This window comes from Entelurus aequoreus, linkage group LG21 (assembly GCF_033978785.1).
Source record: "Entelurus aequoreus isolate RoL-2023_Sb linkage group LG21, RoL_Eaeq_v1.1, whole genome shotgun sequence".
Taxonomy (NCBI): Eukaryota; Metazoa; Chordata; class Actinopteri; order Syngnathiformes; family Syngnathidae; genus Entelurus; species Entelurus aequoreus.
Genome location: NC_084751.1, coordinates 1,318,291 through 1,342,414, shown reverse-complemented (window position 1 = coordinate 1,342,414; position 24,124 = coordinate 1,318,291). Strand labels below are relative to the sequence as shown.

General features: G+C 39.0%; 1 protein-coding gene across 2 annotated transcripts in view; it reads right to left on the bottom strand.

The window, feature by feature from the left end:
• Positions 1–24,124, bottom strand: part of cplane1 (ciliogenesis and planar polarity effector 1) — a 55,178-nt gene that overhangs the window by 28,139 nt on the left and 2,915 nt on the right. Inside the window, exons 4-31 of one of the 2 annotated variants that reach the window (XM_062032153.1) lie at positions 23,922–24,041; positions 21,859–22,088; positions 21,681–21,784; positions 19,865–20,021; positions 19,688–19,791; positions 19,428–19,610; positions 18,946–19,189; positions 16,466–16,663; positions 15,658–16,394; positions 15,393–15,583; positions 15,233–15,313; positions 15,005–15,166; positions 14,775–14,933; positions 12,784–13,015; positions 12,581–12,708; positions 12,294–12,511; positions 12,064–12,228; positions 11,859–12,000; positions 11,690–11,787; positions 10,153–10,296; positions 9,966–10,077; positions 8,555–8,816; positions 7,521–8,492; positions 7,305–7,456; positions 7,150–7,232; positions 7,022–7,068; positions 1,813–2,089; positions 1,419–1,748 (exon numbers count right to left, since the gene is read on the bottom strand). In XM_062032153.1, coding sequence (XP_061888137.1) covers positions 1,419–1,748; positions 1,813–2,089; positions 7,022–7,068; positions 7,150–7,232; positions 7,305–7,456; positions 7,521–8,492; positions 8,555–8,816; positions 9,966–10,077; positions 10,153–10,296; positions 11,690–11,787; positions 11,859–12,000; positions 12,064–12,228; positions 12,294–12,511; positions 12,581–12,708; positions 12,784–13,015; positions 14,775–14,933; positions 15,005–15,166; positions 15,233–15,313; positions 15,393–15,583; positions 15,658–16,394; positions 16,466–16,663; positions 18,946–19,189; positions 19,428–19,610; positions 19,688–19,791; positions 19,865–20,021; positions 21,681–21,784; positions 21,859–22,088; positions 23,922–24,041 — 6,032 coding nt within the window. The remainder of the gene's footprint in view (positions 1–1,418; positions 1,749–1,812; positions 2,090–7,021; positions 7,069–7,149; positions 7,233–7,304; positions 7,457–7,520; positions 8,493–8,554; positions 8,817–9,965; positions 10,078–10,152; positions 10,297–11,689; positions 11,788–11,858; positions 12,001–12,063; positions 12,229–12,293; positions 12,512–12,580; positions 12,709–12,783; positions 13,016–14,774; positions 14,934–15,004; positions 15,167–15,232; positions 15,314–15,392; positions 15,584–15,657; positions 16,395–16,465; positions 16,664–18,945; positions 19,190–19,427; positions 19,611–19,687; positions 19,792–19,864; positions 20,022–21,680; positions 21,785–21,858; positions 22,089–23,921; positions 24,042–24,124) is intronic. The other variant, XM_062032154.1, reaches the window with a different exon arrangement.

The window sequence follows — 24,124 nt, the reverse complement described above, 5'->3', positions numbered from 1 at the left end:
CACTCTATACATTGCTAATGTGGTAAATGACTATTCTAGCTGCAAATGTCTGGTTTTTGGTGCAATATCTGCATAGGTGTATAGAGGCCCATTTCCAGCAACTATCACTCCAGTGTTCTAATGGTACAATGTGTTTGCTCATTGTCTCAGAAGGCTAATTGATGATTAGAAAACCCTTGTGCAATCATGTTCACACATCTGAAAACAGTTTAGCTCGTTACAGAAGCTACAAAACTGACCTTCCTTTGAGCAGATTGAGTTTATGGAGCATCACATTTGTGGGGTCAATTAAACGCTCAAAATGGCCAGAAAAAGAGAACTTTCATCTGAAACTCGACAGTCTATTCTTGTTCTTAGAAATGAAGGCTATTCCACAAAATTGTTTGGGTGACCCCAAACTTTTGAACGGTAGTGTATATATAGAAATATCGGCCAAATTCCAAATGGCTAGTTTGGAGGAAGTATGAAAGAAGGCAAGATTTTGTTTTATAAATATCTCTGCAATGCATTCAAGGTTTGATTTCAAATTGTCAGGATTTATGCAGATCCCAAATACACCAAAACAGGTTGGTTTTGCATAATAGGTCTCCTTTAAAGTCTTTTAATCCATTATAGTAATGCTGCCTAAGGCTGAGCCAATCAGTGACCACGATACTGGACACCGCACTGATTAATTTGGTCTCCTTTAGTGGCCAATACTACTGTAGTCTTGATATTGCTAATTTATGCCTGAACATGCATAACTTCGGGCCAAAAACTTGTCGAACAATCTTTAAAAGAAAAAATTGCGCAATATTTGAAGCGCAATGTGGCGAGGGACGACCAACACTATGACGACTAATGATCAATCCATTTTCTACCGCCTGTCCATTTCGGGGTCGCTGGAGCCTATCTCAGCTGCATTCGGGCGGAAGGCGGGGTACACCCTGGACAAGTCGCCACCCCATCGCAGTGACGACTAATGATAATAAATAATTAAATAATACACTGTCCCTGTCACCTGTATCACAAGGCTTTCTTAGCACATTGAGCTCACATTTTGCTTTTTAAATACAAAATTTGCCTCCAGTATTTTTTTGGCCTGCATCACATTGTGAAACTAAAGTTAAACCCCCACCCACCAATAAAACGCCAGAAAAAAAATGCAACAGGCTAAATATTTGTATGTACAAATTAGGGTGTATGCTATTTATAACCTACTATATTCATGTCGTCTACATACAATTGTTCTTGTGGTAATTATTGGGCTAAATCTGGGACCTTAGATACTAAATGTTGTCATCTTGTGTGTTGGTATGACAAAGTTTCTTGAATCCTTGAATAATATAACATACTATAAGTATCAAAACTGCCCCGGCATCTTTTTAATTTTTCAGTATGCTACTGTACACTCAGTGGAAAAAACAAACATGTATTACCTGATCATTTCCATGTGTTTTGTAGGGTGGATTCCTGGTGTTGTGATACTGATCAGCTGATGGAGAGGGTTCCAAATGAGTGCTCTGAATGGGAAGCTGCTGTGCATACATGGAGGCTGGTTTGTTAGCATCTGGATTTGGCACGTATATTTGGGATTGAGGGGTGACAAGGTTTTGCTGAGGTGTGACATTAGCAACGTGAGGTGAAGGCACAATAGGATGCAAGGGGTTCATGCCGAACTGAGGTAATGATGAAGAATTCTGCTGGGCGAGCTGCAGGTTGGAAAATGAAACTCCCAAAACGTCCATCATGTTCATGTAGTTGATGTGCTGCGACACAAACATTTCAAGTCAGTATCGATCCAAAGAGATTCTAATGGGTTAGTGTTGTTACCTGGACTAGTCTGAATAAATCTTCCCCAAGACGCTGTCTCATTGGTGGTGCCTGAATGAAGGATGGATGGTTTGGGCCAGTGGGATCTACTGTGGGTGTCTCAGGGATGAGGTGTGAGGTATGAGGCTGAGAACTTGATGGATAGTCTCCTGGTGTGTTGGCAAACAGCCTTTCACTTGAATAAGGGAGCTCTACTTCAGGCTGAACACTGCGAGGGATGTGAGGGTCTGGATCACTTGTTGTCTGGGTCAACAGACGGCTTCCTGCTTGGCGACAACTTAAACAACAAAACAAGTTTGATACTATTATCGATTATAATCACAAAACTAAAATTGAACACAAAAAAATATATAACTAAAATGTTCAAGGTGTCCAAAAAATTTTCACACGACTATAGATGGGTTATGCCATGGGTCACCAACGCGGTGCCCGCGGGCACCAGGTAGCCCGTAAGGACCAGATGAGTAGCCCGCTGGCCTGTTCTAAAAATAGCTCAAATAGCAGCACTTACCAATGAGCTGCCTCTATTTTTTAAATGTTATTTATTTACTAGCAAGCTGGTCTCGCTTTGCCCGACATTTTTAATTCTAAGAGAGACAAAACTCAAATAGAATTTGAAAATCCAAGAAAATATTTTAAAGACTTGGTCTTCACTTGTTTGAATAAATTCATTAATTTGTTTTACTTTGCTTCTTATAACTTTCAGAAAGACAATTTTAGAGAAAAAATACAACCTTAAAAATGATTTTAGGATTTTAAACACATATACCTTTTTACCTTTTAAATTCCTTCCTCTTCTTTCCTGACAATTTAAATCAATGTTAAAGTATTGTATTTATTTTTTATTGTAAAGAATAATAAATAGATTTTAATTTAATTCTTCATTTTAGCTTCTGTTTTTTCGATGAAGAATATTTGTGAAATATTTCTTCAAACTTATTATGATTAAAATTCAAAAAAATTATTCTGGCAAATCTAGAAAATCTGTATAATCAAATTTAAATCTTATTTCAAAGTCTTTTGAATTTCTTTTAAAATTTTTGTTCTGGAAAATCTAGAAGAAATAATGATTTGTCTTTGTTAGAAATGTAGCTTGGTCCAATTTGTTATATATTCTAACAAAGTGTAGATTGGATTTTAACCTATTTAAAATATGTCATCAAAATTCTAAAATTAATCTTAATCAGGAAAAATTACTAATGATGTTCCATACATTTTTTTGTAATTTTTTCAAAAAGATTCAAATTAGCTAGTTTTTCTATTCTTTTTTTCGGTTGAATTTTGAATTTTAAAGAGTCGAAATTGAAGATAAACTATGTTTCAAAATTTAATTGTCATTTTTTTTCGTGTTTTCTCCTCTTTTAAACCGTTCAATTAAGTGTAAATATCATTAATTATTAATAATAACTTAGAGTTAAAGGTAAATTGAGCAAATTGGCTATTTCTGGCAATTTATTTAAGTGTGTATCAAACTGGTAGCCCTTCGCATTAATCAGTACCCAAGAAGTAGCTCTTGGTTTCAAAAAGGTTGGTGACCCCTGGGTTATGCCCATAATGAGTTGTAAAACATGCTAGTAGGGTAGAACCTTGATTTTCGAGCCACTCTATTTGCAAACTTTTCGGTTTACAAACTTTTAGATTGCGCCAAATATGCCTCTGTGCGAGAACCATGTCTCAGTACAAACGTTTCATTCATTTTGTGTCCCGCTGGCAGTCATTTTGTGCTTGCTCGTATTGAAGAGCTTGAGGAAGCCGACTTTGTACCGCAGTAAGTTTTTAACTGTGATGAGAACAGACTTTTTGGGGAAAAAATACCAATGCAGACTTATTTTGCAGTGGCGAAGAAGACGACCTCTTGTTCAGCGGTGCCTCTTCCAACACACACACACACACACACACACACACACACACACACACACACACACACACACACACACACACACACACACACACACACACACACACACACACACACACACACACACACACACACACACACACACACACACACACACACAGTGCCTCTGCCCTGCCCCCTACCTTCCCTCCCTCTGAAACGATACGAAACGAGCATGTTTCTCTCTCGTGTGCAAAAGGAGCAGCTCATGAGAGGACCTTTTGCGATGGTAATTTACTGTAAGTGGATATTATTCTGAAAATGTTTTTTTATTGTAGCAATATGGTTGTTAAAACTAAGGGTTTTTGTAATTTCTGATCATTTGTGAGGGCGCCAAAGGGACTTCAATGTGTGTGTGTGTTGGTAGAACAGTTCAGCTTGTCGTCGTCGTCGTTTTAGCTTGTAATTACCGAGACAGTTCAATCATCACCTACTTGTCATGTTTGTTTGATACGGTGCACAAGTGGTTCTCAAACTTTCTCAAAGTACCACCTCATAAAACACTTGGCTCTCCAAGTACCACTGAAATGACCAACAATAACATACAGTAGTTTTGGTATGCCTAAATATTCATTAAAAACAAGGCAGAGGTTTTATTTAGCAAGTATATCTAATATTTTTGGCCACTGTAACATTACACACAGTTTGAACAGTAACATTGTGTTTGAATATTTGATTAAGTGAGTCTTTGATGTACCATTAGGTTAGGGGTGTCAAACGTCAGGCCTACGGACCGTTTTAATCCGCCCGAAAGATGAGTTTGATAAGTATAAAAAAGAACTGCAATTTTCTAATGAAAGAAACTGCTGTTGTAAATGTGTCCACTGGAGGTTGCAATAGCAATTTAAGTGTAACCCACATAACACATGACACTGTTTAAAGGTGTCGTGTCAGATGACTTTAAGCGCCCTCTTGATTGGCTGCTGCTACTCCAATAAACACAGGTGCTAGCGATCAGCTGCTCCTGTTGTGGCTGGCAGCCGATCGATGCAGTATCGACGCACAATACCTTCTTTCATTGTAAATTATCCACTCAACGGATAAAACAGGGGTCACCAACGCGGTGCCCACGGGCACCAGGTAGCCCGTAAGGACCAGATGAGTAGCCCGCTGGCCTGTTCTAAAAATAGCTCAAATAGCACTTACCAGTGAGCTGCCTCTATTTTTTAAATTGTATTTATTTACTAGCAAGCTGGTCTCGCTTTGCCCGACATTTTTAATTCTAAGAGAGACAAAACTCAAATAGAATTTGAAAATCCAAGAAAATATTTTAAAGACTTGGTCTTCACTTGTTTAAATAAATTCATTAATTTTTTTACTTTGCTTCTTATAACTTTCAGAAAGACAATTTTAGAGAAAAAATACAACCTTAAAAATGATTTTAGGATTTTTACACACATATACCTTTTTACCTTTTAAATTCCTTCCTCTTCTTTCCTGACAATTTAAATCAATGTTCAAGTAAAAAAAAATTTTTTATTGTAAAGAATAATAAATACATTTTAATTTAATTCTTCATTTTAGCTTCTGTTTTTTTGAGGAAGAATATCTGTGAAATATTTCTTCAAACTTATTATGATTAAAATTGAAAAAAATTATTCTGGCAAATCTAGAAAATCTGTATAATCAAATTTAAATCTTATTTCAAAGTCTTTTGAATTTCTTTTTAAATTTTTGTTCTGGAAAATCTAGAAGAAATAATGATTTGTCTTTGTTAGAAATATAGCTTGGTCCAATTTGTTATATATTCTAACAAAGTGTAGATTGGATTTTAACCTATTTAAAACGTCATCAAAATTCTAAAATTAATCTTAATCAGGAAAAATTACTAATGATGTTCCATAAATTCTTTTTTTAATTTTTTCAAAAAGATTTGAATTAGCTAGTTTTTGTCTTCTTTTTTTCGGTTGAATTTTGAATTTTAAAGAGTCGAAATTGAAGATAAACTATGTTTCAAAATTTAATTGTCATTTTTTTCGTGTTTTCTCCTCTTTTAAACCGTCCAATTAAGTGTAAATATCATTCATTTTTAATAATAACATAGAGTTAAAGGTAAATTGAGCAAATTGGCTATTTCTGGCAATTTATTTAAGTGTGTATCAAACGAGTAGCCCTTCGCATTAATCAGTACCCAAGAAGTAGCTCTTGGTTTCAAAAAGGTTGGTGACCCCTGGGATAAAATAACAAAATGGTAAGCTGCAAAGTCAAAGTGACCATCATTTTTGTGGTAGTGAGATTTCCGTGCAATGCTCGCAATTGGTTGACGGCGCAATGCGCACCCTAAACTCCATTGTAAAAATGTGTTTCTATATTTGTTGTTTGTTATGTTCACATAGGTTGTTATAGATCATATTACCTTGATTTTGGATATTGTGTCATTTTAATAATTATTATTTTTTTAATATTTGAATGATGATAAATGAATGTGTTGTGGCAGTTGCAGATGTCACCAATGTGGCCGTTTAAGGAAACATTGGGTTGCTTTTCCAAACAAGTCTTTAATGGTGAACTGCCAAAATGAGAATGCTGAACAGGAAGTGCTTAAAGTTTAATGGATTTGTAAATACATTGAGACAAAGTCTAAGTTCATTGTGTTCTTCATGGTGTGTTTGAAAATGCTAAAAAAAAAAAATTCAGACGTTTCAACTAACGTGAAATGTTTTGCAAAGAGGATTATTTGTAATATGTTAATTTTTAGAATGTGCTTGCTGTAGTTTTGAGCAAAGTAAGACAAAGAAAACAGTTTTGGAGTTGTCTTTATTTTTAAGTTATGATGCCATGACTTTACCAGTCCGTCCCACGCGGGGACGTACTATTCTTGAGGAGAAATTTAATTTCAATTAAGTTCGTAAATCAAGGTTCTACATGTACTGGAGATATCCTCAAAGTTTTAGAGTAATAATGAAAATGCTCAATGGCTTATCAACATTTTGGCTATTGGCTGCATGTTTTTCAACCTATGTTGATCAAGTTTTAAACACATGATCTTGTCAGTCTCCTTAAGGTTTGTAGTAAATTTTGTGGCGATTAGGCTAAACAGCCTGAAGTTACAGCAGGTGTTTTTGTAGACCACATTGAGATGTGGGAGGAATTTGAACTCAATTCGACTAATGAGGGTTGAATAACAGCTCCACCGTGTGGTATATTTGTCAGAAAATGAATAGCACAGGCAACACATAGAGGTGCATCTTTTAATACATTTTCTTGTGCGCAGCAGTTAAAGTTTGAATAAATACATATGTTTGTCTCTGTGAGTGCTCTCCAAATGTACTGAGAGTATACATTTGACATGATATAAAAAGAAGAACTCACGCAGAAGTGGGGTTGGGTGTCTCTAACAGATCCGCTATCTTTAAACTCTGAAAAAAGAACAAAACAGTGTTTGTGCATGTACACTGATAAGGTAATGTCATTTATTAAGGATAGGCGGCTCTATTCACTGTTTGAGGTGAGCACAGATTTTCAGATATCCCATTTGAGAGAGAAGATGACACCTCTGTACGGTCATAGTCACTACTTCTGCCTGAGACATACACAATGTTGATTAAAAGTACTTTTATAGGACGCATATAACTTTATAATTGTGTTGCCATACCTTCTTTTTCAGGTGTAACATCCAAATCATCAAAACATGGTACCTGTGGTATTGGTACAGGCCTCTGAGCACTAAAGCTAAGTTCATCTGGGTGGTCAGGGAGATGTGTCCTGTGAAACACCATCTCTTCTGGTTCATAAGCATGAGAACTACTGGAGGAAGATAATGAATATGTACAAAATTAGCAAACACATGCTCTGTTAAATGTGCACTTACATGGAAGGTTCTTCATGCTGTCGATTCTGAACAGAAGCATCAATAGGATTGTTAGCCGTTTCAGGAAAGCCAGTATCAACGATGGCCTCTCGCTCCAGGCTCATGTCCACCTCAGGTTGCACCACCGGAGAATCAGTCCCTTTTGTTTCCGGGACTTGGACGTGAACTACGGAGTCAGACTCAAGCAGAGGAGAGAACCTGTGCTCCAGCAGGCCGAGAGAAGTAAGGACGGCCGGCGCGGAGGTTTTAACGCGAATGACTATTCCTTCATCGAACGTTCCATCTGCCTTCTTTTTCTTTTTGGCCGGATGGCCCTGAAGCGCCCTCCTGTCAGCCCAGCGTAACATCCACTCCAGCAGCCTGCCGAGTTCTGGGAATTCAGCCTCTAATTTAGAGTCCAGGACCTGTTGCAGTTCTACAACGGCTTCTGGAGACACTGAACATTCTGTTGCCTGCAGGCCACTTTGGCTCAAGTCGGAAGCGGAGACTCTCTTTAACTCTTTAACATTGCTGTGCAGGCGACTAAACAATCCTGTTTGCCTCTCAGACAGAGCGAGTGCAGAGAGGCTGGTGGAAGTTTGCTGCTCCGATGTCGTGTCACGTTTCGCTGTCCTCTGGCAGCAGCCAGCTCTGAAAACGGGAAGGTCGTTGTTGCGGAGTTTCTTCGCCGGGTGCTGTCCGCTGTCTCTTTGGCGCCGGTGCATCGTTGTGAGCACGTCGAAGGTAAGCGAATGCAGCTCTCGCTCCCTCATAGTGGAGCAAAAGGATTTCAGCAAGGGAGGCTCGCCGCCGTCTACGCTGTCCTTCTCTAGCATGTAGCTGAGGAAGAGCTCGAGAAAGTTTAGATACTCGTCGTCCTCGAGTTCAAACTCCCAAGTACCAACGACAGGAAGGGAGGTTAGCGCTGCATCATGTTCACTGACATTTTGCTTCGCTGCAACAGCAGTCTTCTTTTTTCTTTCTTTCGCCGCCCTATAAAAAGATAACAGAATAAGCCACGCCATAAAAAGCCGTTTTTGTTTCACACTAGTTACCTTGCTTTATGTGGGTTTGGAGAGACGCCCTCGATCTCTGCTGTATCGGTTAAAGTGCTGGGGTTCACACTCATGACAGGTGATGGCTGCCTCGGCACAGACGCCCCGGGTTTGCGTCCCCTGTCTTCCTCTTCCTCTTCTTTTGCCCACAGTCGGAGCTCAAGGGGAGCCAGGTGCCTAAGCATGCGGCCGAGGTGCTTTTTCCTCTGCTTGGATTTGTTTTGGATCAGAACCGTCATTGTGGCCTGCTCTTTGTCCCCCTCTAGAGAACAAACAATATGCAGCAGAGTATGTTTACGGTATTAAACACCGCTTGTGCACTGATGCTACTTTGTTAGTTAAGTACACCAACATTAGATCTCACAAGGTGCAACACAAGACCCCTAGCAACAGTTTGGGTATCAAGTACAGTAGTGTATATAAGCACAAATAACCCACTAAAGTTATATATATATATATATATATATATATATATATATATATATATATATATATATATATATATATATATATATATATATATATATATATATATATATATATATATATATATATATATATATATATATATATACATACACACACACACATCACATTATGTACATATGTATACATAAATATATACACACTATGTATATATATATACATATATACATACATATATATACATATTACTTACAAATATATGTATATACACACACACACATATATATATATACATCCAGTCTATACATATATATATACATATACATATATACACATATACATATATATACTGTATATAAAAGTTTGGACACACCTTCTCATTCAATGCGCTTTCTTTATTTTCATTTCATGTAATTTCTTCAAAATAGCCACCCTTTGCTCTGATTACTGCTTTGCACACTCTTGGCATTCTCTCGATGAGCTTCAAGCACACCTGTGAAGTGAAAATCATTTCAGGTGACTACCTCTTGAAGCTCATCGAGAGAATGCCAAGAGTGTGTGAAAAAGTAATCAGAGCAAAGGGTGGCTATTTTGAAGAAACTAGAATATAAAACATGTTTTCAGTTATTTCACTTTTTTTTGTTAAGTACATAACTCCACATGTGTTCATTCATAGTTTTGAGGCCTTCAGTGACAATCTACAATGTAAAAGTCATGAAAATAAAGAAAATGCATTGAATGACAAGGTGTGTCCAAACTTTTGGCCTGTACTGTATATACAGTACATATATACTATGTGTGTATATATATATATATACATATATATATATATATACCCCGCCTTCCGCCTGAATACAGTTGAGATAGGCTCCTGCAACCACCGCGACCCCAAGAGGGACAAGCGGTAGAAAATGGATGGATGGATGGATACACATATATATAAATATATATAAATATATATATAAATAAATAAATGTGTGCGTACCAGACACACTGCATTGCTTCAGGCTCTGCAGCAGTGAGTTATACTTTTCCCTCAGGGAGACTCTGACAGACTCCTCCTTCTCTGGGAAGGCAAGTACCAGCGTGTCTGCCACCTGAGGAGGAAAAACAACAAAATATAATTGTGGTTGTTGTTGTTGAGGGAGGAGAAAGAGAAACCATAATTTCACCAGAGCAAGGGGTGGCAGTTCGGACACCAGGCTGAGCAGAAGGTCCTGGAGGATTTCCTCAGCATTCAAGAAATGAGAGAAAGGCAAGTAACGATGGGCCCATAGAAGAGTGTCCATGCAGGCTGATAAGACCTCAGTATCAGACTAAAAGAAACATACACACATCAAAATATTAGAGCAAAAAACAGTCATGTGAAAAAATTTGAACATCTTATGACTTTCCTATTTTTCTAATTACTAAATTAAATTTGTGGCGCCCCCTATGGGTTGTTGTCACGATGCTTTGGAAGGCATACTGGCATACATGTAATACAGATATAACAAGGTTTTATAAACAATTGCTCAATGACTTATGGACATTTAGTGGCTAAGTTGTTTCGACTTCTTGCTTGTTTTTTTTAACCAATCTTGCTTAAATGTTGCAGACATGTGCTTGTGTAAGTTCACTGAAGGTTTTTGGTTAAACATCCTAAAGTTGCAGTGGGCATGGATGTAATTAGGGGGGCTTGTCCCCTGAACTTCCCAATGCCCTCTCTTCTTTAAAAGGCAGTTTTGTCCCCTGTGCTTTTCAATATCCAGAAATAATGTTACGCTATTGAATGGAGACAACACTTTTGCCAGGCGGAAAACCACTGCTCGGACTGAAGCCTGTCTCTTTAGATTGCCCGCAAGCTCCTTGATTGGCTTTTTGGCACTGCCAATAAATGAGCTTCAAGCCCACCTGTGAAGTGAAAGCCATTTCAGATGACTACATCTTGAAGCTCATCAAGAGAATGCCAAGAGTGAGCAAAGCAGTAATCAGCAAAGGGTGGCTATTTTGAAGAAACTAGAAAATAAAACATGTTTTCAGTTATTTCACCTTTTTTTGTTAAGTACATATGGGGTCACATTGAAATGTCCTTATTTTTGAAAGAAAAGCACTGTACTTTTCAATGAAGATAACTTTAAACTAGTCTTAACTTTTAAGAAATACACTCTATACATTGCTAATGTGGTAAATGACTATTCTAGCTGCAAATGTCTGCTTTTTGGTGCAATATCTACGGTACATAGGTGTATAGAGGCCCATTTCCAGCAACTATCACTCCAGTGTTCTAATGGTACAACGTGTTTGCTCATTGGCTCAGAAGGCTAATTGATGATTACAAAACCCTTGTGCAATCATGTTCACACATCTGAAAACAGTTTAGCTCGTTACAGAAGCTACAAAACTGACCTTCCTTTGAGCAGATTGAGTTTCTGGAGCATCACATTTGTGGGGTCAATTAAACGCTCAAAAGGCCCCGAAAAAGAGAACTTTCATCTGAACCTCGACAGTCTATTCTTGTTCTTAGAAATGAAGGCTATTCCACAAAATTGTTTGGGTGACCCCAAACTTTTGAACGGTAGTGTAACTCCACGTGTTCATTCATAGTTTTGATGCCTGTAGTGACAATCTACAATTTAAATAGTCATGAAAATAAAGGAAACGCATTGAATGAGAAGGTGTGTCCAAACGTTTGGCCTGTACTGTAATTACACACACAATCTGTCCTACCCGTTGCATTCTGGCCGCCTGATACTTCCTGCAGGCAATAGAAAGCTGATCCCTGACATGAAGCATCCAGCATAAACCACACAGCTCCCTGAAACAAACTTAATCAAAACAAATCATGTCAGTACCTAAAAAAAGATGCAAGATAAGTAAGATAAGAGTGCTGTATTACTAATAGTGTGAATAGCATCCGAGTCCAGGTTTTTGTTCTCCATCTGTTTGAAGAATCCACCATGGCTGACAAACTTCCTCAAACCTTCTGGGAGAGCTTTTTCCTCTTCGGCAACGGATGGGTAACCGTACCTCGTCTTTATCTAAAAATGAACGGTGCCAAAGCATAACCACTTTGGAAGATGTCAAAATGAAAAAAACAGTACCTTGAAGAGTAGATGCCTGGCACGGCGTAGATGACGAATGTACCACTGAGCAGCAGGGTGACAACAATGAGAGGACCTGAGGAGTAATAGCATCCTTTGGAGAACTCCGGACACTTTGTGACGTGTTGCAATCTCTGTAAGCTGCCCCGCTGGTCCTACTGGATCCTGGAAATGGTACGCAACGAGTAAGTACACATGTACAGTAATAGTCATATATGTTTACAATGCACCTGTGTGTTTGGGGAAGGTTGAGGACAATAAAGAGGTGGGGACGGCAAATAGAGTCCACTGTGCACCAATGCGGGCAGGCCTGAGCACAAGTCCTTGGCTGAGTCCAATAAGAAGGTCAAGGGTGAAGACAACACATTCACACCAGCCATGACGGATGCCTTTAGAATCTCCTGGATGGACACCTGTAACAATGCCAAGTCTTCTCCTTCCAGATGGTCTAGAGGTTTGAGACAAGATGTTAGCGGATAAGAGGCTTCACTGTCAATGAACATACTCAAAAACTAACCTATAAACTTCTTATCTGTGATATCCCTGAGCTCTTGAGTGTTATTGTCAAGTAGATGCTGCAACTCTGCTTGGAAAATACTCTCAGGGAGTAAAACTTTCGGAAGGTGAAGCTCCTTTCTGGTAATCCTGTTTTTTGAAAAGTAAACCACTCTCAGCTGTAGTGACAGGAAACTGAATTAATTGTTTCGCTCACACACTGACCGAGTGAAGTCCAATTGGTCAAGGCAGAAGTTTTTGTAGGCAAGGCTGACAGAGGCTGCCGTCTTCCAGTCGCCGAGATTGAACGCCAGCCAGGCGGTCTCTGGGAGCAGACCCCCAAGAAGGAGCAGGTCCAGGGCGTAGTCCGCTGTCCACTTCTCTGACATGTGCTGCTGGCGGACTGCTCGAGCCACCTCCTCCTGGCTGAGCGGCACCAAGCGTCCCACATTTGAGGCTGCCTCGAAACAATTTTTTTAAAAATATAACATGAGGAAAAATACTAGTGAAGACTTCAAGGCAGGCACAACAGCTTGAGCAAAAATACGAAAAACCTCTTTCAAACCGGCTGGCTAATTTCAGTTATGTTCAAAGGCAGACTTGATTGATTTTTAATGCCGGAAAATTCCATTTGTCAGGGCCTTAAGGGAATTCTCAACCGTATTATGTTGTCTAAGAGTAGGCCTACTTTGAAAACCCCTGCTCTATTCTCAAGCTGTTGTACAGGTACCACTGGTGATACATGGGCTCTATCTAGCGATACACAGGAACATCATAGATTTTTGTTCATAAAGATTTAATATAAGTCCATGCCCTATATCAAAATATATAATGCCCATTTCCTCTAATTTGGTATTTAAAAGATCTCCTTTCACACGAGTGGAAATAAAAAAAAATCTCTGTCCACATTCAAACACATTCACAGGCTGTCATGCCTATCATTGTGAAGCAGAATTCACCAAGCGTTAGATTGTTCACCCACTAATAGGAAACGTGAGCTGGGATTAAATCGTCTTGAGACAGGTTAGTTTTATCCTAATGATAATGTGTTGTTGAAAGAGATATTGACCAATCAGAAGCCTATAGAAGTAGTCACAGCTTTGGTCACGTACAATGATGTGTAAAATCAACACACAATTACATTGAGCCCCCAACATTAATTAATTCTTAATCTCCCAGGTGTGTAAAGGGCACACACACGTGCACATCGACACCTGCAAGAAATTAATTTTTGTTTATTGTGAGTGAACTGTGGTGCTGAATTTCCCCCAGGGATCAATAAAGTACTTTCTATTCTATTTACAATATTAACTATGAACAATAAAACACTGAATATTAACATATGAACGTCGCTCCTCTTTTACTTCTCAGACCAGCTCCTTGATAGTTGTGTATCTTTTACAATCAAGCAAAACACAACAAAAATGTAAAAAACGGCAAAATATGAATGCAGAGTGTAATGAACACCAACAATATGATATGTTATCACGTAAAAACCTGCTCCCGCATCTGTTTCTGACACACGTGTTTTGGGCTGGTTGCTCTGAGCTGCTTTGATGTAGATTACCGTAATAACTCGTATAACACTCAAAAGCACAGATTTCGACCATTGAAATACTATCTATAGTTCAAGGTCATTTAAGGTCATTTAAAAACATCACTGCACATCATAATGGCGGCGACAGTTTTGATGTTAAAGGTCTAAAAAAATTATGTAGAACGTCCGGTGGGCCGGATTGAAAATCTTAAAGGGCCGTATTTTGCCAAGGTCTGGTATACACGAAACATGTAGGAAATAAGACTCACTGAAATTAAATCCAATACAATTTTCTAAATTGTTACAAGTGGAGAATAGCAAATATGAAAAAATTATAATGGTACTTGGTGTAAAAAGTTTGAGAAGCGGTGCACAGGCATGTTACCAACAAGCATCTATCAAGACTGAGTGACAAGGTAGCATCCAATAGGATGAAACTTGCCACAGACACCCTGAACTTCCTGCTACCAAGATAGTGCTATGGGAGCCAACACATGGGCACCGACCAAAAAAACGCCTTAAGCCAACATATGAAAAAGACTGCAGGGGTGGGGTGTGGAGTGGAGAGCACTACAGAACTGGCCGCAAGAATGGGAAACCTCAAAGAGTGGAATCTGCCTATGGCAAACCCATCAGAGGACGACCCAATAAGAACTGCACTAGATTATGTTATACGTACCGTGAGGTAGATGTAGCGGTGGCAGGACGGCCACATTGTGCGCAGGCAGGATGTTAAGCGGCCGATTAGTAAAATAAGAGGCCATGAATCTCGCTAGAGCATGAATGACGGCGTAGACGGCGTCAATATGCAGGTTTGTCGGCAGAAGCGGGTCAGCTGCTGAGCACAAAAGTTAGACGACTAATGACATGAGGCTTAACCAAAGCAGATCTCATTTCTTTGACACTGACATTCTATGCAAGCGGCGTCGTCACTGTAATGTCCTGCTCTGTGCAGAACCAAGTGGGCCATGTGTTCTCCCAACTCTACGGCTTCTCTGAGATGATACTGGGCCAACAGGCTGTAGAGGAGAGCCAAACACAGCCTCGTCTCCTGGAAGACACTACGAGAACCTAGGAGAGAGGCGTACATTATTACTATGAGACGTCATTTGAGCAAAACAAAATAAAGTGACATACTTTTTTTACTCTCTTCCCAAATTTGTGTTTGCAGCGTCTCAACACTGTTTTGGTACAAGCCACACAGGAATAGCTGTTCACCTGACGAGACAATCCTTTATATTTAGTTCCACATTACAAACAGCAGCCAGTGCATCGAAAGTGATATGCTTTCTTATACCAGTGTAATTCAGCAGTGTGGGGCCCTCCTCAAGTCGTTCTCCTGTAGCTTGCAGAGCTCTTTGGATCTCAGATATGATTACGGACAACTGCTCGTCTTCCGCCTCCCAACCACTGCCGTCTTTAAAGCCACGGACCTCCTCTTGGTATTGCCGGCTGACCTTGTAGACCCACCTCCACACTCCAGCAAGTCTGTGAAACAAGAGGACGTTTTGACAAAGTGTCCGGTCTAAGTGCTGTTTTGTTTTTCTAAAGACAAGCCAAACCTGCTGGATGGTCTGTGGGGTACGGGCAGACCCTGATGTGCAACTCCACTTTCATTTTCCTTGCCTTCCTGTAGTAAAGGCACGTGGTATACATCTGAAGATGCAATCTGAGGGTCCTTCTCTGCTGAAGACCACACACTTCTTTGGTGCAGGCTGTAGGCACGGTCGAGGGAATCGGAGACTAGATTGAGAATCAGCACAGCTCTGCATAGACTGTCTAAGCGACTTGCTGGGCAGAACTCGCTTTGAGGGCCCAGCAGCAGGTGCACCAGCTGCCTACTGAGCTCCACCATCAGCCCCAGGGCTTGAGGCCCACCTGAGTGATCCCACGGAAGAAACGATAAAATAGTTTTAAGAAGCTGCAGGAGCCAAGAAGAACCTTTCCCCGAGCGGACATCACTGCTCGGGATCAAGTGGAGAAAAGCGGCAAGTTGCGCCAGCCGGTAGATGGCGTACTTCAGCAGGTGAGCGCGATTTTCCAACGCGGTTCCCAGAGACATGCAGAGAGCCCACGCTGTCAAGAGTCCGTTCTGGATCTTCAAAAGTTCACGGTGAAGATGGTGGACGCTCTCCTGAAAGTCTTCCTCTGCATCGGAGCTAGCCGTATGTTTAGAGTCGGCCTCCGAGTCCGGTGCGTGAAGTGTATCAAACATGGAGGCAAACTCCAGACGTCCGCCATCCGCCGGCTGAGAGCCAGCAGGAGGTCCGTCTATGTCAGAATCATCCTCAAAGAAGGTCTGGAAGCCAATCACAATAGTTAAAGCAGCAGCAATGACATAACAACTCACACTTTTTTTTGTTGACAGACCTGAACTTTATCTATGAGCTCTTTCGTGCTACTGAGGATCCCCTGGTCCTGGAGAAAAAGAGGCAAAGGGGAATCCTGTGTGGTTGGAGAAATGGAGTCTGTGGCAGGAGGCCCACTCGTGGCGATTGATTTGGTGTCTTCAAAGCCACGGTCCAGATTGGGGAACGATACAGACTCCAAACACATCTTCACGTAACTCTGGAAACAAAGGCAAAACAATTACATTGGCACTAACTTCAGTGTAAAAGGGCCCGTTTCATGGAAAATATACTAACAGTGTGTGCCTACAGAGTTCATGAGCATCAAACAGAGAAATCTCACGTGTTGGAATAAAAAAACCTAACATTGTTGTTTGTGTAATGTTAGCACAGTAGCTCACATAGCTATGCTAGTGTTGCTAACGTTTGTATCCTCCTGTTCCACTCCTTAACGTTATGTTGTAAGTCAGGGGTTCTCAACCTTTTTGAACCGGGTCGTACTCAAATATTAATAAGTCATCTTTAATAATTATATCTAACCTACTTACAGTTTAACAGGATAAACCATATCAAATGATATGTGTTAATCACAAAGAGTGTTATCGAGGTTAGGTCAGACTGATTAGAAAAATAAATACTAATCAAGTATACTGCAAAAAAGAGACTAAATTAAATAATAATAAATAAATGCATGTACAAACAATTTCACAGTGTTAAAATGAATACATTGTAACTAAATAAAACAATAATAATTAAATGTTTCTTAAACAAACTGTCAATAAAATTAAAGCGCAAATTAAAATAAAGCTTCAAGTCATAATTTCTACGCTTAAGAAACTTCTCAATGACTTTAGCTCCAGACATCCTCTGGTTGTCTGAGATTGTCATTTACAACAAACGTGCCTATAGTTAAGAAACACTGTTGTATGTGATATATGGCATTTATTTGGACAAGTGCAGAGTTACATAAAAAGTGGAAAAAGTGCACAATAGCGCTTCTTTGAGCCCCACTCTCTGTCTGTCCCAATTACGGCCCACAGCTCTTTTTTTTTTAATTGGCCCGCGAAAACATTCCACAAACAAATAAAAGACGTCCCAGACTAGAACATTACACACAAAAAATGCACTTGGCACTTAGTTTGTAAAAAGAAATGCTAAAAACAGCCATTAACTACAGTATATACTACCGTTCAAAAGTTTGGGGTCACATTGAAATGTCCTTATTTTTGAAGGAAAAGCACTGTACTTTTCAATGAAGATAACTTTAAACTAGTCTTAACTTTAACTTTAAAGAAATACACTCTATACATTGCTAATGTGGTAAATGACTATTCTAGCTGCAAATGTCTGGTTTTTGGTGCGATATCTACATAGGTGTATAGAGGCCCATTTCCAGCAACTATCACTCCAGTGTTCTAATGGTACAATGTGTTTGCTCATTGGCTCAGAAGGCTAATTGATGATTAGAAAACCCTTGTGCAATCATGTTCACACATCTGAAAACAGTTTAGCTCGTTACAGAAGCTAAAAAACTGACCTTCCTTTGAGCAGATTGAGTTTCTGGAGCATCACATTTGTGGGGTCAATTAAACGCTCAAAATGGCCAGAAAAAGAGAACTTTCATCTGAAACTCGACAGTCTATTCTTATTCTTAGAAATGAAGGCTATTCCACAAAATTGTTTGGGTGACCCCAAACTTTTGAACGGTAGTGTATATGTAAAGACAAAATTTACTGTCAGCTTTGTGTTATCGGTGACAAAGTTTACTATTATTGATTAATACAGGGGTTAAAAAAATAACAGTAAAAATGAAGAGCAAAAAGACGTAATGTAATGAGAAAAATCAGAAATGTTGATACTAATAACAATAATAACTTTGTCACTTACAGTATAACACAAAGCTGGCCCTAACTTTTGTCTTTAAATATATATCTGTTTTTGTCTTTTTGCAAAATAGAACAACTTTAAACTTTGACTTTTCTGTATGCGACCCTTGGGGGGAGATTTGGGACACCCCTGAGTTATTAGTATAACATTTTTAGCTTTTTTCTCATTACATTACAAATGTTTGCTCTTTTTTTTATTACATTCTCACTGTTTAATTTATCCAAAAATATGCTACGGGCCAACAAAACTCAAACTGTGAACACCCCTGTGTTAACAATGTTTTTTTGCCTGGTCAAATAAATCTCAAGTTTAAAAGACATGCAATTGTATGCAGTGCAAGTTTTCCGTCAACATTTAAATAACGAATATGTTTCGTTAGAAAAGATGAAGTGCTTTATTTGGGCACATTATTTCCAGGCTTGGGCGGGCCTCATAAAACGATTTAGCGGGCCAGAGTGCACTAAACTGTCCAAATTCAAGCTTCAAGGCAATAATTTGGACAACAAACGTTCAATACACTAGTGGGAGAACTCTGACACGTATTGCAAATTGTTGAAAAATACTTCAATAAGAGACCTTTCAGAGAGTTGGCCAAAGAAATCCTAAGTGTATCACCTGTGATGTATCCAGATGCTGGCTGGCCTTTTGAAGGTCCTTGCTGGTGTTGTCTAACACAGCTTTCACCAGCGTTGCAGCAGAAGGCCTGTTCAGAACCTTCAGCACCGTGGCCATGTAGCCATCAGACACAATGCAGTACAAGAGGCGAGGATGCCAGGTCACAGAATAGCGCTGTCTCATTGCGTCTCGCGCTGAAACGCTGGAGCTAGAAAGAGAGGCCTCTGCTATTCCGGCCGGCGGCCTGCGGGGCAAAAAACAAAGCAGCTTTCATTAAGGGTGGAAGACTTTTGAAGAAACTCTCATACTGAAAAGTTTCTATGATAGTGGGCTATTATGAGAGTCATTGTAGTTTTTTCACAACAATGTATTTCTAGTGGTTTGTGTTCTTTGGACGTTTTGTAGTCATCATTATCTTTGCAAAGGCAGGATTTTTGATACAGATCCTTCAATTGATCACGTGTATTATTATAACAACAAACCGGTAAGTGACCAGCGGATGCAGGGGGAGGAAGTGCGCGGGTCCAAAGTCAACTTTGCAACCAGTGCTTGTTAGAGAGAGGAGCCCGCCGAGACGAGCCAGGATGAGGAGGGCGCCTCTCTTCAGAACACAGGAGAGGAAAAGGCCATCATGTGACCAGCTTAGACCGCTCACCCAGTACGACCTAAATAGAGAAGGGGAAAAAACTACATTGAACTCCTGTGCAAAATCTAACTAATTGCAATTGTATTCAGTCCATACCTTACGTATTTAGAAGGAATCGCTTCAGATTTACAACCACATCCACCAAGGCCGCTTGATACAGAGATAAAATTCTGTGTGCTCACAAATACAACCTGTGTCGCCTGAAACCAAAATAGTACGTAGACGGAGAAAACTCAATTAGGACCGATGAGGCAGATAGTGCTAATTGCTTACCTTGGGCTGCCGCTGGTTCAAAACTATGGCAAGTAGTTTTCCATCAGGAGAAAAGTCGGCCACCAGCGCACCTCTGGACTTCACCGGTTGGCAGGTGGGGGTAAGACGCGACATGGGGTATGTCTTGGTGGCCCATTGTATGCTGTATCCCATGGAGCTACGCACAGAAAATGTCTGCTCGTATCAAGTGTGGGCTTACGTTATAACAGGCCTTCAAAAGGGGGTCCATGACCCCACAGCACTGCAAAAACTGAAATCTAAGTAAGATGAAATATCTCAAATAAGGGTGATATTTGCTTATTTTCTGTCTGATAAGATAATTCTTCTCACGAAGCAGATTTTATGTTAGAGTGTTTGACTTGTTTTAAGTGTTTTGGTCCTAAATGATCTCAGTAAGATATTACAGCTTTTTGCTGAGATTTTATTACCTATATTGAGTAAAACATGCTTGGAACTAGAATATCAAGTGTTGCAAAGCTGTGTCATCAACACTCACAAGTATAAAACTGCTTTTTCAAAGTAATCATTTCTTATTTCAAGCATGAAATAAAAAAATCATGACTTTGACACAATTGTGTCTCATAATTAAAACAGATGACAGCCAAATGGACAAGAATATTTGTCAACATACTGAGAAAAAGGGTCTCATATTTGTTTTTTCTACCAAGAAAAGTGCACTTGTTATTAGTGAGAATATACTTATTTTAAGGTATTTTGGGGTTCATTGAGGTTTGCTAATTTTACTTGTTTTGGAAAGTCTTGACAAGCCAAATTTTCTTGTTCAATTGGCAGATAATTTTGCTTAGTTCAAGTAAAATACCCCAAATTTTTGTATTTTTTCCCCTTGTTTTTGAACACTGACTTTTTGCAGTGAGGGGGGTCGCAAAATATTTTGTTTAGCTTTTTCATATATATTATTTTTCCACAAACTTAAATGTTTTTAAATACACAGTAACATAGATCCAACACACTGTAGTGTTAATAAAAATCATTGGCATGGAGACCATACTCCATGTATCTTGCAGTTAAAAAAAACAAAAAACATAAAACAACTATATTACTGTATTCATGTTACCATTTAAAATAGCTAGCGATTAGCACACAAGTTGCCAGCTATTGATTCACACTGTATATGCCAACTATCGACTTGAGGACTAGTTGCCAGCAAGCGACGAGCACTCTAGTTGCCAACTAGCGATTTATGCAGTAGTTGCCAGATATCAATTAGTGCAGTGGTCCCCAACCACCGGGCCTTGGTACCGGGCCGCACAAGAATTAAAAAAAATATATATATTTTTTTTTTTTATGAAATCAACATAAAAAACACAATATATACATTCTGTATCAATATAGATCAATACAGCCTGCAGGGATACAGTCCGTAAGCACACATGATTGTATTTATTTATGTAAAAAAAAATAAAAAAATAAAAAATTAAAAAAAAAAAAAAAAAAAAAATTATAAAATAAAATAAGATAAATAAATTAAAAACATTTTCTTGAATAAAAAAGAAAGTAAAACAATATAAAAACAGTTACATAGAAACTAGTAATTAATGAAAATGAGTAAAATTAACTGTTAAAGGTTAGTACTATTAGTGGATCAGCAGCACGCACAATCATGTGTGCTTACGGACTGTATCCCTTGCAGATTGTATTGATATATATTGTAGCAACCAGAATATTAATAACAGAAATAAACAACCATTTTGTGTGAATGAGTGTGAATGAGAAGTAGGTAAGTGTATCTTGTGTTTTTTATGTTGATTTAATAAAAAAAGAAAAAAGACCTCTGGATTATAACATGCTTCCTCACCTCAAGTTCATGTAGTCGTCCATCCACTGGACTTTGAGGCAGGTAATAATTAGCTTCTTCCCACTTGTGAATACAAACGCTGATAGGCAGATATCACCCATAGACTGCAACAAAAATACATCCACACTGAGCACTTAAAGGCAGGCATGGATGTCATTCATCAGCATTGGAAGCAAACCTCCGTCTTCGAAAAGATGGTACACTGGGATGTTTCTTTGTCTTTTATGGAGGGCAGAAGGGAATCGTGAAGCGGCTGCATTTCAGCCCAGCGCCCCTTAATGGTGTTGACGGATATCGCCGCCAGGTCTTTTACGTCCGTGCACTCCCATAAGAACAGTTGCGCCGATGTGGAGACCACCAGGACGCGCATCCCGTCGCCTGACACCTGGACGGTCAGCCGAGCATTTCCTACAAAAATGCATCAACAAACAAAACAAACACTGCATTAAGTATAGTGAGTGAGAGTAGTTTTACTATATTTTAGTTTTATGTTAAATTTGGACAAGTAAAAATGCTGAAATGTTACTTAAAGGGGTCCTATTATACAACACCAACTTGTTTACCTGTTGGTACCTCTTGTTGTGTATTTGGGTTCCCTATAAGTCCCTAAAAATGTAATCAAACCATTGAGGCATGGCAGAGATATTTATAAAACAATCTTGCCTTCCTTCATACTTGCTCTAAACAAGCCGTCTGGAATTTGAGTAGCGAGTGACGTCCGCGGATAACTACATACTTGGTAAAGTTTTACCCGAAGAGCTTTGCGCAAGTCCGCCATTGTCCTAAATAAGTTCCTTCTTTTTCTCTATCCTCTTGTTGTGGGGCACACAGTCTCGTAAATACACATGCATCCTCTGCTTTTGTCATATCTAATACAAAGTAGTAGTGTATAGTTTGAACTTATATCTGTCAGAAGACTCCATATGGAAGCACTAAAAACTACAATGTAAATAGTCATAATAATAATGCTCCATTTAAAAAAGAAATGTAAAACAAAAGTAGCAAACAGAAGGAAAAATGTATAAATAAATAGCCTGACAACGTCGGACAAGCAGAAATGCACGCAGCCATGTTTGTTTACAGCAGAAGTCACTGCTTCTAAATAAGATCCTGATAGGACGGTCAGAAAACGGTTGGTAAATGTCTGTAAAAAATAATCTATGCAAAATTTTGACCAAAGAACCACCATTACATGTTACAGGATGTGTTTTAAATGTACACACAAATCCTAATATGACCCCTTTCCCACATTTCCAGTAGTTACTAAAGGTTTTGTGGTGGGGACAGTTTAACCCTGAAGTAAATTAATTATCCTTACATTATTTCTTTTGGGAGAAATTGTACTCTTAAAGTGTGTTTTACTTGAAGTTAACACTTCCTTGGATAGCAGTGATCAATGCAAATTGCATAATAATTTAAAAGTCCCCTTTTAAGCTAAATTGACTGTTTAACGATACCATACCTTAATATGTGTCCCTAGTGCCTGTTTATAAGAATCAAATGTTAGAAAAATCGACCATCTGCTTCAATAGTTTGTGATAGGAGGAGCTCAGTTAGCAACTTTAGAAATTCCAGGTTTCCCGAGATCATGAAGCAAAAATCTCCATTTTCATGGACATGTTTCTCACCTGTGACACGCCTCCGTCTAAATGAACCTACCCCATATAAACCCTTCACTTCAAATAATTGAGAAGGAAAAATGTACAGTACAGGCCAAAAATTTGGACACACCTTCTCATTTCAATGAGTTTTCTTTATTTTCATGACTATTTACATTGTAGATTGTCACTGAAGGCATCAAAACTATGACACCTGTGAAGTGAAAACCCTTTCGGGTGACTACATCTTGAAGCTCATCGAGAGAATGCCAAGAGTGTGCAAAGCAGTAATCAGAGCAAAGGGTGGCTATTTTGAAGAAACTAGAATATAAAACATGTTTTCAGTTATTTCACCTTTTATAGACTTAGACTTCCTTCTATTGTCATTCAAATTTGAACATTGCAGTACAGATAAGAATGAAATTTCGTTGCATTAGCTACATTTTTTTTGTTAAGTACATAACTCCACATGTGTTCATTCATAGTTTTGATGCCTTCAGTGACAATTTACAATTTAAATAGTCATGAAAATAAAGAAAACCCATTGAATGAGAAGGTGTGTACAAATATTTGGCCTGTACTGTATATAAAAATGTGCATCTTAAAAACATGTAGTCAGTCAGCTGTAAGTTTTAACTTTTACCTCGGACATCAGTAATCAACTGAACAACTTCAGGCACAGCTGTAGTCGTCTTCAACAAGTCCTTATCCCTGTTCCATAAAAAGAGCTCTCCCGTGCCCAAAAGTCCACAGAACCACAAACCTGGAAAACACACAAAAGGGAAGTTTTTATCATGAAAGAAAAAGTGAATAATCCTCACGTTGAACCCCGGTGATGTCACTCAC